The sequence below is a fragment of the Nyctereutes procyonoides genome, unplaced genomic scaffold (genome assembly GCF_905146905.1).
Source record: "Nyctereutes procyonoides isolate TBG_1078 unplaced genomic scaffold, NYPRO_anot_genome, whole genome shotgun sequence".
NCBI lineage: Eukaryota > Metazoa > Chordata > Mammalia > Carnivora > Canidae > Nyctereutes > Nyctereutes procyonoides.
The window spans coordinates 40,150,579-40,165,134 of record NW_026575131.1 but is presented as its reverse complement, the minus strand read 5'-3'; the positions used below and the strand labels follow the sequence as shown (position 1 = coordinate 40,165,134).

At 50.9% G+C, this 14,556-nt stretch overlaps 2 protein-coding genes across 3 annotated transcripts; one reads left to right on the top strand and one right to left on the bottom strand.

Annotated features, from left to right (window-relative positions):
- The first annotated feature begins 290 nt into the window (after positions 1-290).
- Positions 291-5,396, top strand: KLHDC8B (kelch domain containing 8B). 2 transcript variants are annotated; one of them, XM_055342600.1, is made up of 6 exons: positions 291-667; positions 1,609-2,117; positions 3,199-3,363; positions 3,705-3,929; positions 4,028-4,129; positions 4,543-5,396. In XM_055342600.1, exons 2-6 carry the CDS (start codon positions 1,742-1,744, stop codon positions 4,737-4,739), a joined length of 1,065 nt encoding a protein of 354 aa, XP_055198575.1. In that variant the 5' UTR covers positions 291-667; positions 1,609-1,741; the 3' UTR covers positions 4,740-5,396. The 2 variants fall into 2 exon arrangements, with proteins under 2 accessions (XP_055198575.1, XP_055198576.1); XM_055342601.1 differs by lacking the exon at positions 291-667 and adding an exon at positions 698-1,140.
- Positions 5,397-5,897: 501 nt separating this feature from the next.
- CUNH3orf84 (chromosome unknown C3orf84 homolog) lies at positions 5,898-13,303 on the bottom strand. The gene is made up of 4 exons (XM_055342756.1): positions 13,032-13,303; positions 11,188-11,301; positions 6,949-7,005; positions 5,898-6,568 (listed from the first exon to the last, which is right to left on the bottom strand). Exons 1-4 carry the CDS (start codon positions 13,056-13,058, stop codon positions 6,164-6,166), a joined length of 603 nt encoding a protein of 200 aa, XP_055198731.1. The 5' UTR covers positions 13,059-13,303; the 3' UTR covers positions 5,898-6,163.
- Between the last annotated feature and the right edge of the window lie 1,253 nt (positions 13,304-14,556).

Sequence of the window (14,556 nt, the reverse complement as noted above, 5' to 3'; positions counted from 1 at the left end):
GCACTGTCCGCTCCTCCATCCCCTGCTAGCCTCAATGTCCACCGTAAGACCTATTCTGCACCTTGCTGCGTTCCTGGGGAAGTGCGACCCAGCTGTCGCCCCCACCAGAGGCCCAAGCCACGCCCCAAGTGGCCTCCAGGGGGCGCCGCCGCAAAGCCAGTCTTTGGGCTCCCACAAGCTCGTTGCCGGTGGGCGGGCGCCCGCCCCTCAAGCCAGCTGGTTCTGCAGGCCCGCCCCCTGCCGCCACCCCCTACTCCTCACCCCCCACCACGCGGGTGCTCCTAGGCTGGGTCCCGCTCTGAGCGCTCCCCCACCATACACGTGTTGTGTTGCTCACTGCTGCCTCATTTCTCCCCTCGCCCAAGGTCGGACCCTAAATTCTGGGCAGGCCCAGCGTCCACATGTCCGTCTGTCTGTTTACAGGTTTGCCTGTGACTATGGGTCGACGCGCCCTGTTCCGGCCACGGCAGGTGCAGGGTTAAGGCAGGGGGAGATTTTCCCGAGTCGAGGGGGGGACGAGGGGCGGACCCGGTCCAGCCCCGCCCCGCGCCGAACCAAGCCGGAGCCCCGCCGGAGCCCCGCCGAAGCCTGGCCTCGGCCCCAGCCAGAGCCGGCACGGACCCGGAACGGCGGACCCCGCGCCCCGGCGGCGCCGGAGCCCCGGCCGGTGAGTCCCGCAGGAGCCGCGCTCAGGGGAAGTTTGGGGCGCGGGGCGCAGAGCCCTAAGTGCGTTCGCCTGGACCCGCCCCCCGCCTCCCGCGAGCTCGAAGTTTGGGGCCAGGAGGCCATCACGCCAAGGGTCCCAGGAGCGTGGCCCCCACGGGAAAGGAGAGGCTGAGGAACTTGGGGATCTGCTGTGCGGGTACTTGGAAGTCCAGCTGCTCATTCCTACTGGAAACGCCCTGGACTATAGGAGTCTAGAGTCATATGCTCATGGGATCCAAAAAACACCCCTCTCCCTACTTCTGGACACCAAGGAGACTGGCCTCTGGGAACCTGGCATGGGCAAACCCCTTAGACCCGAAGAGGGAATGTGGGACCCTGGCGTCCACCTCCTCCCCTCCCAGTCTCAAACGCGCTGATCTTGGCCTTTTGCTGCTGGGAATGGATGATCTCTATGGAATGGCCCCCAAAAGGGTTGTAAGTATACCCTGGAGTCTGATCCCTGGCTGCCCAGGGCACCCTGGAAGGCAGTAAGAGGCGGGTATAGTAGGACTCTATTCATGCAGAGCACCAGATGAGGATTGTCAAGAGGAAGAGAAGGGGGCCAGGGTGGAGTGTCCTATCCTGGTCAACTTACTACCCACCTAAGACCTAGATTTGAAGTGGGGAGGGATGTTGGGTGTTCTTAGGTGAGGGCAGGGTTTGGGAGGAGAATCCCTCATACCCCATGAGGAAGGGGAGAAGTTGCCGGAGTATCTGGGAATCCACCCTCTTTCCCACCCAGGAAGGCCTCTCAGTGGTGTGCTAGCCAGCAACGGTGGATCCTCCCTGTGCCTTGCCCACGACTGATTTTGCGCCAGTCCTGCCCTTAGCTACAGACTGCTCACCTGTACCCCGAGGGACTGGTTAGGGGCCCTGACCCTTTGTTTTCCCTCTCTCCTCCAGGTGAAGGCAAGGTCCCTGAACTGCTCAGACACTCCCTGTAGCCCTGGTAGAGTCAAGATGAGGCCCCATCATGCTCCTCAGTGAGGCCTGCAGCCTGAGCAGATAGTATGGCCTGCCACTGGAGGTGAACAGCATGGCTACAGGAGGTGGCCGGGCCTTTGCTTGGCAGGTGTTCCCACCCATGCCCACCTGCCGGGTGTATGGTACAGTGGCATACCAGGATGGGCACCTGCTAGTGCTGGGGGGCTGTGGCCGGGCTGGCCTGCCCCTGGACACTGCCGAGACACTGGATATGGCCTCACATACATGGCTTGCACTGGCACCCCTGCCCACTGCCCGGGCTGGTGCGGCTGCTGTGGTGCTGGGCAAGCAGGTGCTAGTGGTGGGCGGTGTGAATGAGGGTCAGAGCCCTGTAGCTGCCGTGGAGGCCTTCCTGGCTGATGAGGGCCGCTGGGAGCGTCGGGCCACCCTCCCTCAGGCAGCCATGGGGGTTGCAACTGTGGAGAGAGGTGAGTGGCCTTAAGGGAGTCCCTCAGGTGCCCAACACCCTCCATTCTTTTCTGACATGGTCCCTTACCCTCAGAAATTGGACAAGAGCTGTAAATTTTGTCTGAGTGCCCTGGACACAGCTATGACTCTTGTAAAGACCCCTTCCTACCTAGCTCTGAGCTGAGCTAGCAGCAGTCTTAACTGCCCTTTCCTGCTGTGAAGTGGGAGGCAGAGCCCAGGCTGGCCTCCAGCATGATGGGAGGCCCTAACCACCTCCCTGCCCATTCCTCTTCTCTAAGAGATAAGGAGGGATAGCCCAATGACTCTCAGGGTTATAAATAGTCTAGGGGAGGGAGAAGGGAGCAGGGCCTTGGCTCAGAGCCCAGTAAGTGCTTAGACTCCCTCCCCCCTCTTCCTTCCATGTACACATTTACCAGGGAGTCTGAGATGGCAAGGCCAAGCTGGCCTGGGGATAGTTGCCATGGAAGCCTTCAGCTGACTGACCCATTTCCCCAAGGCCCCCAGACATGCCCCCAGCTGACCTGGAGGGTGTAACAGGGCCAGAACTTACCCTATGAAAGGATGGAATACAGAGGTGCTGGCAGGGCTTCTGGGCAGCAGGCTTGCAGCCAGCACCTCCATCCTACAATCCTCAGCCCCTCTCCTAGCCCCCAGCTGATCCCCAGAGCTCCCTCCCTAGTCTGAATTCCATGCTTAACAGATCCCCATATGTCCCTCCCTGGCTTAAACCATCCTCCACCCTCCTTTCCCTAGGGGAGCCCCCACCTTGTGGCCTCCAGGTCTGACCACCAGTCCTGCTTAGATGCCAGACTTGGTTGCCATAGCATCTCCAGGGAGACAGAGATGGAGTATAATTAGATCATCTGCCTCCTGCTCTTCACTTTTAGGGGCCCTGGCCAGAGCAGGAATCCTAGCTCTCCCAGCCCCCACTCCAGGAAGGAAGGAGGGTTTCTCTGCTGCTTGGGAGGGGTACTACAAAAGTGTGGGTCCCTAGCCACCCCCAGGCCTGACCAGGGCAGCTTTCAGGATAGGGTGCCCTGGCAGGCTGAGGTACACTCTGAATCACTCTTTTCTATGCAGATGGTATGGTGTATGCCCTGGGGGGAATGGGCCCAGACACGGCCCCCCAGGCCCAAGTTCGGGTGTATGAGCCCCGACGGGACTGCTGGCTTTCGCTACCCTCCATGCCCACACCCTGCTACGGGGCTTCTACTTTCCTGCACGGGAACAAGATCTATGTCCTGGGTAAGGGCCTGGGGGATGTGGGAAAGAGGCTCGAAGTGCGGAAGCACCTATCCCCATAGGTTGGCTGGGATCAGGTTTAGCCTGAGATGGCAGGACAGGAGAAACTTTGAGTGAGCCAGGCTTGCTTGGAGGTTCTGACCTTTGGTGGCCCTCCTAGGGCTGGAAAACCAAACCCCAGTGCCTAAGGATTGGCAGGGTAGGTGATCCATGCTCTCGTGTGCACACAGCTGGGTATGGGTGGCTAAGCTGGGTGGTGGTGAAGGCTTAGCAACCTGGTGAAGGAGGAGCCTGCCAGGCCTCCCAGGCTTCTTCCCAGGTTGTTTCCCCAATTCCATTGGCAGGGGGCCGCCAGGGAAAGCTCCCAGTGACTGCTTTTGAGGCCTTTGATCTGGAGGCATGTACCTGGACCCGGCACCCAAGCCTGCCCAGCCGCCGGGCCTTTGCTGGCTGTGCCATGGCGGAAGGCAATGTCTTTAGCCTGGGTGGCCTGCAGCAGCCTGGGCCTCACAATTTCTACTCTCGCCCACACTTTGTCAACACTGTGGAGATGTTCGACCTGGAACATGGTGAGCAGTGGCTAGCCTGGGCTGTCCTCCCACTTCCCATGGGATGGAGGGGCACAGGGTGTGTTGTGGGGCTGGATCTGACCTCCCCTTTGTTGCAGGGTCCTGGACCAAGCTGCCCCGCAGCCTACGCATGAGGGATAAGAGAGCCGACTTTGTGGTTGGCTCCCTTGGGGGCCACATCATGGCCATCGGGGGCCTTGGTGAGTATTTCTGGGGAGCCCAATACAGGAAGGAATAACCCCAAGCAGGAACCATCACCTCTTGCCCTTCTTCAGGCACTCCAGGAATCAGGGCTTTGTGAGCTTCCCTTTCCAATCCGTTACACAGATCGGGTATAGTCTGCATAGCCTAAATCTTGGGGTATCCCTTAGCACCTGACTGATGGGCTCCGTACCAGCAAGGGCCTAGGAAACAGAAACAGGACAAGTGACCATTGAATGAATGGACAAAACAAATCTAAAGAAATGAACAAATGATGAATGGGGACAATGAGTAGCAAGGCACTGGTAGCCCATCTTGGGGTGATGCCTACTCGGCCATCTTTGGGCTTAGCAAGCATGAGTTGGAGCTCCTGCGGCCTGTGCCTTTTACAACTTCTGTCTCCTTCCTGCAGGAAACCAGCCATGCCCTCTGGGCTCTGTGGAGGGCTTCAGCCTTACCCGGCGACGCTGGGAGGCCCTACCCACCATGCCCACAGCCCGCTGTTCCTGTTCTAGTCTGCAGGCTGGGTCTCGGCTGTTTGTCATTGGGGGTGTGGCCCAGGGTCCCAGCCAAGCTGTGGAGGCTCTTTGTTTGCGTGATGGGGTGTGAATGCCTGATGGGATGTGTCAACTGGAGCAACACAGTGCCAGAGGCAAATATCTGTGGCTCCTTTTGCTGCTGAAGAAGCTCACTGTGGCTCTGTGGGATGAGGGAGGCACAGGGGCAGGCACTTGAGGCAAATGTCTCAAAGAGTGAGGGGACTTTGTCTTTAGTGCAGGACACATATGCTTATACCCACCTTTATCCCCATTCATTCATGGATCATGCCTAGCTCCACACTTGCTCTGGAACTACTGGGCCCTCTGTCCAACCGGAAAGTTGGAGGATTGGAGAGCTGGCCTCATGCCCCACAGGATTAGTGCCTACCTGGAGTTGACCAGGCTCACCCCCATGGCTGTTCCTGAGAAATCCTAGCTGTCAGTCTGCCTTGAAGGCCCCTGTGGCCCCAGGCAAGTTCAGAGAGGTCACGGGACACAGAGGAAATAGAGGAGTGGATATAGGGACCCTCCAGAGGACCTGGGGAATATTGGCTTTGGGCCCATTACACTGTTGACTGTGTGATCTTGAGCAAGTCATTTCACCTCTCTGTGCCTCAGCATCCTCATCTGTAAATGGGGATCTCTGAAACCTTCCTGCCCTACCTACCTCACAGGGCTGTTGTGAGGACCCAGGAAGTTCAGATGTGAAAGTAAAAGTGCTGCTAAAATGTGGTGTATGGCCCTCAGTGTGGACTCATGTGTTGCCCCTGTAGCTAGCTGCTTGCTCTCCTTCAGGGGCCTACACTCTCCCAGGGATGAGGGTCCAGAGTAGCCTTTTGGATCTGGCTTCTGCCCCCAAAGTGTTCTGGTGTTTCAGCCCCCACCTAACCTTAGCTTCTCTTTTGGTGATATGACTGCTGCCCTCTGCTGTCTTGGGGCTTAGAGGGCACTCAAAGGCAGCCAGAGAAGAGCTCAGAAAACTACAACAAAGCACCATGGGATCAGGATGAGTGAATACCAGATCTGTGTCATGCAGCATCTCCTCAAAGTCTTTGCTTACTTCCATAGGGAGGGGTGGTCTAGTGGGGGCTGTGGCCAGGGCAGTCCCCCACTGTCCAGCATTAGACAGAACTGCATGGCCTCCCACCAGACCGCTAGAGGCATGATAAATAGCCTCCTGGAGAAATCAAAGCTGCCAGTCTCCTCCTCCAGTCTTTGCTGCTCACTAGTAGGGCCCACTGACTCTGCTTTCCCTGCAGCCACAAGAGTGCAAGGGTCTCACATCTGGGTTTACTGCAGAAATGGATTTCGGGTCCCAGAACTGATCTGCTGCAGCCATGGTAACCCGTAACCTCCTGCAGGCTTTATCCCTTCTTGCTCAGTGCCAGGGTTCCCAGGGCAGCACCTCCCCTGCCCAGCACAGATGTGCCATGGGCCTTACTGCTCTGAAGCTTCTAAGACCACTTGGACTGCAAGCACAGACAGACCGCTGTGTCATCCGTCTTTGTTTAATGCTCTGGACCAGTTTAGACATTCAGAGACCCCAGCATGAAGGTAATGCTGCAGCAGCTTGGGTCTTGGGATCCCTGGGAGGTCAGGCAGTGTGTCGGTGACTGACCCCATGTTGTTGCCACAGTAGCCACCCCAGGATGGCTGGCAGAAGTTCTGCTGGTAGGTGGTGCTGGTACGGGGAGGCTGTATCTGCACAAAGTGGACAAGACGCTGAGGGAAGTCACTGACTCCTGGGCCTGACTGGAAATTGGCCTGGTAGGAGGATTCAAGAGGACGCTGCTGGCTCAACTCCAGCTCACAGGGTGCCCAGCGCAGGAAGGTGTGCCGTTGCCACAGGCGGTCCAGGTCCTTCCGCCTTCCGATTCCCTGTAGCAGGCAGTAGGGGCCCTCCTCAACAATATGGGCCCTTGGCCCACAGTCCTGGTACCAACCACCTCTTTGGTCCCTCCCCAACCCAAGCCTAGTTGGTGATGCTTGGCTCCCCTGGCCTGTACCCCAGCCTCTTGGGCCTGCCTCCCCAGCCATGCCTTATATTCCAGCATGAAGCCTCCAGAAAGTCAGTGACCCCTAGGATATTTGTGCATTGTCAGGCAAGCTAGTGAATGAAATCAAAGCAGAGGTACCACCTCTGTTTGGGGAATGGACTGTTTCCCAGATGAGAGAGGTTGCCAGGAGTCCTCCCTCCCCACAGTGTCTTATCCCCTCCACCCTACCTCAGCTTCAACCTAGGCTAGGGCCCTACCCACTCTCCTTTCTTCAGCACTCACTTTGTCGAAAGACGTACGGTTGTCATGCTTGGAGAAGAAGTGTCGCTGCACTGGCTCCTTTAAAGACAGAGAGAAAGAAGATGAATGGGGAAAAATGATGCTCACCTGCCCTTAAAGATCTTGCCTCAGAACCTATAATGGAGGGGAGGTGCCAGGAGCCACTACCCCTAAACTGCTAAACTTGCCAAAATCCTGAAAGAGCAGTTACAAATTAAGCAATGCCTCACTCCTAGGACGTCTCATGCTGGCATTTGCCTCCAAAGCAGAAGTCTCTTAGGGCTGCTGATTGAGGAAGGGATTGAGGCATCTTCTAAGATACCCGTCCATTTAGAGGGCAGTGGTTCAAGTTTCATGTCAGGGCCTTTAACTCTAGATTGTCCAGCACCAGGCTTTGGTTCTCTCCTCCCCTCTCTCCACATTTAGTCCTTCATCAACAACCCAAACTCTTGGCCCTAAGTTCCACCTGGAACTGCCATTTGTCTTTCTAGCTTGAGCTCTCTCCTGAACTCCAGACTCAACAGCCAACGGCCTACATATCTCCTTGTAAATGTCTTACAGGCATCTCCAAACACTTGACTGAGCTCTGGATCATTCCCCAATCCTACCTGTTCACAGCCTTCTCCAGGTCAGATGCTGGTAGATAGATCCTGCCAAATAGCTTGGAGTCCCCTTGATTCTTTTCTTTCACACCCTATATCCAATGTGTCAAAAAAAATCCTGTTGATTACTCCTTCAATATGTGCCTGGGATTGGTCCACTCCTCAACATGTCCCCTGCTTTCCCTGTTCCAAGAGCCACCTTCTTCTCTTGCTTGAATTATTGCAAGAGCTTCCTACCTGGTTCTCTGCTTCCAAACTTTCCCCTCCAGTTTATTATCCTCTTAGCAGGAATAATTCTTCTGATATGCAGATCAGATCACTTCCCTTGTTTGCTGAGAATCCACAATAGTTCCTCATGTTTATAAAAGCCAAAATCATCATAGTGGTCCATGAGACGCACACAATATTGATCTCTCCATTACCTGGAACCACCCTGGCATCCAGCTCCTCAAACACACCAGCAATTCCCACTTTGGGCCTTTGCACCACCTGTGCCTTCTGTCTGGGACTCTGCAGTCCTGCAGCTGGCTGTAGGACTCCCCCCTCACTTCCCTCTTAAAAGGGCTTCTTCGAGCACTGACACTAGCAGTGCCATCATCCCAATGCTGCATTTTTCACATGGCATACTGTGTGACTACATAGTATGATGTTGCTTAGTGTCTAAGGCTCCTGACTAGAACATAAGCTCCTTGTGGGCAAAGGTTATTATCTGTCTTGCTCACCTTTGTAACTCCAACACTGAGCCCAGTGCCTGAGAAAATACGTGTTTGCTGTTTAACTAATGAGTAGGGTTCAGAAAGTCCCCAGAGTATTTCCTTTGGCCCAGGTGGAGCCAGAGAACCATGCCCTATCCCCAGGGAGAGAAAGACCACCTCCCAGGCCCCTAGATCTCAATAGGAATCTTAGGAATCTCTCCCAGGACCATCCACCTTGCCTTTGTGCCTGGTGTCTGCCCCCAGAGTTCCCTGTCCCCAGCCATTCAGCTTCTCCTGCTGCAGACCTGAATGAAGTGTCTGATCTGATGAGGTCAGTCTTGGCTGGGTTAGGATATGTGCAATGGCTGACAACAGGTTCCTAGATAAAAGGCTGAAGCTAGCTCCATCCCAGATTCCTGAATGAGAATCTTCTGTGGTATGTCTTTGACAAGCTCCCCTATCAGTACCTCCTGCCTTAGACAGCTGGTGTTGGTTTCCAAATAGAATAAAAGCTCCATGAAGGTGGGAAGCCAGCCAGCCTTACCTTTCATTCCTCATAAAGCAAACTGACACGACAGGGATTAAAAACCCGGGGCCTTTTTAAAAAAAACATAGGAAAAAAAAATCTTCAGTACTTAGAACTAGGCAAAGAGTTCTTTGACTTGACACCAAAAACAAGAGCAATAAAAGAAAAAATGGATAAACTGGACCTCATCAAAAAATTTTAAAGTTCTGCTCTGTGAAAGTTTGTGTAAAGAAAATGAAAAGACAAGCTGCAGACCAGGAAAAAATATTTGCAAACCAAATATCCAATAAAGAAATAATTTCTAGACTATATGAAGAATTCTCACAACTCAACAGTAAAATAACAATCTAATTAGAAAATGGGCAAACAACATGAAGCCATTACACTGAAGAGGATATACATATGGCAAATAACACGTGAAAAAAATGTTTGCCACCATCATTAAACATTAGGGAAATGCAAATTAAAATCACAATGAGATATCATGACCTACTTATCAGAATGGCTAAAAACAGACAACATCAAATTTTGGGAGAATGCAGAGAAAACAGATCACTCATACTTTGCTGATGAGAATGTAAAATGGTACAATCATTCTAGAAAACCATTTGACAGTATCTTCTAAAAACTAAACATACAACTACCATATGATCTAGCAGTTGCACTCCTGGGCATTTATGCCAAAGAAATGAAAACTTATGTTCACCCAAAAACCTGTAGCAGATCTATTTGTGAGAGCCAAAAACTGGAATCAGCTCAGATATCTTTTAATAGGTGAGTGGTTACACAAACTGGTATATACATGCCATAAAATACTACTTAGCAATGAAGAGGAATGAGCCATGAACAACTGGGATGAATCTCTAGGAAATTATGCTGAGTAAGAAAAGCCAATTTCCAAAGATTGTATACTGTATCATTCCATTTGTATAACATTTTTGAAATGACAAAATTTTAGAAAGGGGCGATCCCTGGGTGGCTCAGCAGTTTGGCGCCTGCCTTCAGCCCAGGGCATGATCCTGGAGTCCCAGGATCGAGTTCCGTGTTGGGCTCCTTGTGTGGAGCCTGCTTCTCCCTCTGCCTGTCTCTCTCTCTGTGTGTGTCTCTCATGAGTGAATGAATATAATCTTCAAAAAGAAAATGCTTAGAAAGGGAGAAGAGGCTGGTGGTTGCCAAGGATTAGGGACAGAGAAAAGGTGAAGTAGCAGGAAGCTGGTGGGTATGGTCATAAAAAGGCACCACCAGGGATACTTGGCGATGTTGGCCAGTATCTTAACTGTGGTGATGGATACACAAACCTACATAGGCAATAAAATTTTATAGATCTTAATACACACACAAATGAGTATAAGTAAAACTAGAAATCTGAGATAAGTGGATTGCATTAATGTCAATGTCCTGGTTGCAATATTATTCTATAGAGTTTCAAAATGTTATTATTGGGGAAAACAGGGAAAAGTATATAAGGGATCTCTATTATTTCTCACAAGTTATGAATTTATAGTCCTTTCAATAAAAATTTCAATAATCCTAGGAGTCTGTAGCAACTTCCAATTGACTCCCAAATTTCTTCTCCAAATCTATGTTTTGCTAAAGAATTGTACATAGCCTTAGAATGTGGATGCCACTATTGTTGGAGGCAGTTCTGACTTCGAATACCCTCTCCCTCTCCCTCTCCCCCCCTCCCCCCCCTCTCTCTCTCTCATTATATATACCAACCTATGATACCACCTTTACCTGAGGCCCTCACATCCACTCCTTTGCATGTGCATTCTACTGAGTTCTCCTGTTTTGAGTAAGCTTTTTACCGTTAGAACCTCAACTGATGCTCAGTGCCCCCTCTTTGTCTCCACTAGAAGCAGTAGAGGGTCTGGGCCCTGCATTCTCTCCTGTTCTCTGGAAGCCTTTTTCTAGCCACTTCTGCCATCACTCCTTTCCAGTCCTCCTTGGCTATGTATGTGGGTGGGTACCTAGACACTTTATATTCTGCTTCCCTTACCAGTGAAGGCCTCCTGAGCCCCTTGCACTACAAGGCTGACTGTGAATTAGACAATAGGCTTTCATGACATCAAGGAATCTGAGCTTGAGAGCCATTGTTGGCAAAACTGAAGGCTTACTTTCTGGGTTCTGGAAGCTCTCTCCCCATGGCCACCTACCCAAACTGGGCCCTGACCCTCCTTTCACCTAAAAGGAGCATTGAGAAAGACTGTTCAGCTTGGTACTAGCTCTTTTCCACCCTTTCTGTAGGGGGAAGACCTGCCATTTCAGGGAAGAGTGGCCAGGCCACATGCATTTCCTGAGGATAAGCTGGCTTCAGGTGTCAGTCCAGCAGTGGTAATTCTGGAGATTATGCTTTTGGGGTCCAAAAGCAGCAGAAACTGGTCCAGCCACCCCAGCTGCCCCCAGGGCTGCCTTGTACCTGACATCGCTGCAGGAACACTGCTGGAGGCTGGGGCTTGGCTGCAAGGCGGTATTCTTGAGCACTTTCACTCTTGAATTGGCCTCTGTAGTGCCCATAGAAGCCAGTGTTGTGCTATAATAAGGCAGGCATGAGGATGAATCCCTCCCAAACCCTGACCCTGAGTCTCAGACCCACAGGGTCCCCAGGCCAGAAGCCTCTCCTGGGAGCTACTGACAGAATAAAAAGAATCTGAGGAGAAGGATACCTGTCTCCTATCCATCATTAGAACAGCTGGCCTTGGCTATGCTGGCCCACCTGGGAGAGCTATGTGTGTGTAGAGAAAGGGTATATGTTTTTTCTTTTCTCTTCTTTCCTTTATTCCATCCTTCCCCCTCTTTCTTTCATTAGGCCTTAACATAAGCTAGGGAGACAACAGTGAAAGGACAGAAATATCCTGGCCCTTGTGAACTTTCTGGTGAGGGAATCAGACACAACAAATAGAGTCAGGGAAGAAATAACCTGATGACTAGATCAAGAATGACAGGGAACAGGGATAGCCCCTCATGACAATGAGGGTGGGACCTGAACATGAAGAGTCAGCTGTGTGAGGAATAGCAGAGCATTCTATGTGATGGGAACCGAAAGAGCTAAGGTTCCAAGGCCAGAAAGAGAGAGAGATGTTGGAAGAACAGAAAAGAACTAAAATCCTTATGACTAAAGTATTATGAGCAAACTAGTCAGGTTAAGGTCAGGGAGGGGCAGGGCCCACACAAGTTTAAGAATACGGATTCTCTTCTAAGACCAAAGGGAGGCTTTTTGGCAGGGGAGGGGACCAGACAGGTTCTGAGTTGGGATTATTCAGAGCACTGAGAAGTTTTGATAACAGGGCCACAGGCTGGTGATAGGATCCTTCCCTGGAGGTTGAATGAATCCATCTTAGGCATCTATTGACAAAGACATGAATACCTGTTTGCCACATACTTTGCTATTCTGGGGCAAGAAGGATACCCTCTGAAACTGGAGCACCTAAGCAAGAAATAAGCTTTTCAAAAGAAGTACTTTACCAATAATAGTACCTTCTGGAGAAAATTTCAGAGACAGGGACTGGCAAAAGACAGAAATGAGCATTTATCAGGGTTCTAAGAAGGAGCTGGACTGTGTGGATATCATTAGATGGAGACCTTGTGGACAATAGCCATGTCTAGCCGGGGAATTCCTAGAGCTGAACTCTTTGTCCTGAGAGTTCCCTGGAAAGGAAGGGTGTATCTGGTCCTCCATGATTATAGCCCAGTGAAGAAAGATGCTGTCCCAAGTTCAGCCTCTGGCCATCATAGCAGGTTCCTATATATGACTGAGAAGCCTTTTATCTTCTCATCCCACTGAGGGTTTGGGTTGCCCAGCTTGTCTGACCATCTTTCTACTATCTGTTGAATGTGCTCTCTATTCAGTTTAGTTCAATATTATTTACTAGGCTGCCTTTACTGCATTCCAAGCGAGGGACTAGGCATGGGATATAGAGGTGGAAAACAGTCTTTGCTCTCAAGATGTTCTGAGTATAGAGAGCAGTCAAACTTCAGAAGTTTAGGGGGACCAAGCAAAGAATTGGGAATAAATGGGGTGGCTAGAAGACTAGGAGGTTCAGCTGGTTAGCATGAGACCAGGACCCATGGAAAAAGACATGGCATCAGAAAGACTAAGTAGGCTCCAGGGGTGATCTTAGAATGGCAGAGGGGGCATGGGTCCTCCACCAGCCTGGATGCTGGATGAAATCTTTCTTACTAAATTTGTTCTCATGATTCATTCAAATTTCAGGTAGTACCCCAGAGCCAGGAGCCAAGATTAAATGTAAAGTGCACTCTTACCCAGGAGCCTACTAATGCACTTTGCATCCTTCCAGGAAGTAAAAAAGCAAACCTTCCTCTTGTCTTTTTGAGGCTATGTCTGAGGTAAGAGACTCTCAGTGGTCAACTTCTTGTTGCTTAGTGACAAAGGGAGTTGTGACTGCATAATGCTGCTGAGATTGTTAAGGCAGTGCCCAGCCTGCTACTCCTTTGTGCTTCCTGCTTGTTTTTACTTCGAGAGAAATCTGCTCCTTAGCATTAACAAATAAAAACATACTCCACAGTGGAGTGTAATGAACTCACAGTCAATGAAATATCAAAGAACATTTTATTTTATTATTTTTAAAAAAGATTTTATTTATTTATTCATGAGAGACACAGAGATAGAGGCAGAGACACAAGCAGAGAGAGAAGCAGGCTCCTTGCAGGGAACCCAATGTGTGACTCGATCCCGGGACTCCAGGATCACCCCCTGGGCTGAAGGCACGCGCTCAACAGCTGAGCCACCCAGGCGTCCCTTAAGAACATTTTAGAGGCAAATCCTGCATTTTAAAATTTTGTAACCAGGCAGCCGGGGTGGCTCAGCGATTGAGCAGTGCCTTCAACCCAGTGCCTGATCCTGGAGACCTGGGATCGAGTCCCGTGTCGGGCTCCCTGCATGGAGCCTGCTTCTGTCTCTGCCTCTCTCTCTCTCTGTCTGTGTCTCTCATGAATAAAAAAAAAAAAAAAAAATCTTAAAAAAAAAAGCATCCCACAGAGTCAGAAGAAATGTTAAAAGGGTTGATGGTTCTTAAGATAAAATTGCTGCTTCAGGGGATGCCTGGGTGGCTCAGTGGTTGAGTGCCTGCCTTTGGCTCAGGGCGTGATCCTAGAGTCCTGGGAGTCGAGTCCCACATTGGGTTCCCTGCAAGGAGCCTGCTTCTCCCTCTGCCCGTGTCTCTGCCTCTGTGTGTGTGTGTATCTCATGAATAAATAAAATCTTAAAAAAAATAAAGGATAAAATTGCTGCTTCAGAATAAGGTTCTGTCAACCGTTCTCTTAGGAGTCTGGCATCTGAAAACACTGGTTAGGTGACTGTTACCAGAGCCCCAGTAAAGAAGGAGAGCATAACAGAGGAGCAAAAGAAAGAGTACGAAAACATTTGACATTGTGGTTCCATTCTAAGCTACCCTTAGGCAGATTATTGTCTATCATTTGTAACACAGGGACACGAACAGTTCACCCCTTCCACTAACCAAAAGAAACTGGCAATAAGCCTCTAAAAATGTACCAATAAAAAGCTTAACAGCAGAAAACACTCAGCCCATGCTGGTGTCACTGATACAACCCTACGAGCCAGAAAACCAGCCCTCCTATAGTTACCCTGAAGATCCACACTAACATGTATTCATAGGTACAAAAAGGTCCTTGCAGCATCTGCATAAGGGAAAAACTAAGCAGCCTGAATGTTTTACCAATAGGGCAATAGGAAAGATACTTGAATTTACAGACATACATATCTTTTTTTTAAAGATCTTATTTATTTATGAGACACACACACACACAC

Coding starts and splice junctions, on each gene's coding strand:
- KLHDC8B (XM_055342600.1), top strand. CDS start 1,742: ATGGCTACAGGAGGTGGCCGGGCCTTTGCTTGGCAGGTGTTCCCACCC. Junction 2,118..3,198: donor GGTTGCAACTGTGGAGAGAG/GTGAGTGGCCTT, acceptor TTTTCTATGCAG/ATGGTATGGTGTATGCCCTG. Junction 3,930..4,027: donor GATGTTCGACCTGGAACATG/GTGAGCAGTGGC, acceptor CCTTTGTTGCAG/GGTCCTGGACCAAGCTGCCC.
- CUNH3orf84 (XM_055342756.1), bottom strand. CDS start 13,058: ATGCAAAGTGCATTAGTAGGCTCCTGG. Junction 11,302..13,031: donor GTGCATTAGTAGGCTCCTGG/GTAAGAGTGCAC, acceptor GCCTTATTATAG/CACAACACTGGCTTCTATGG. Junction 7,006..11,187: donor TGTTCCTGCAGCGATGTCAG/GTACAAGGCAGC, acceptor CTGTCTTTAAAG/GAGCCAGTGCAGCGACACTT.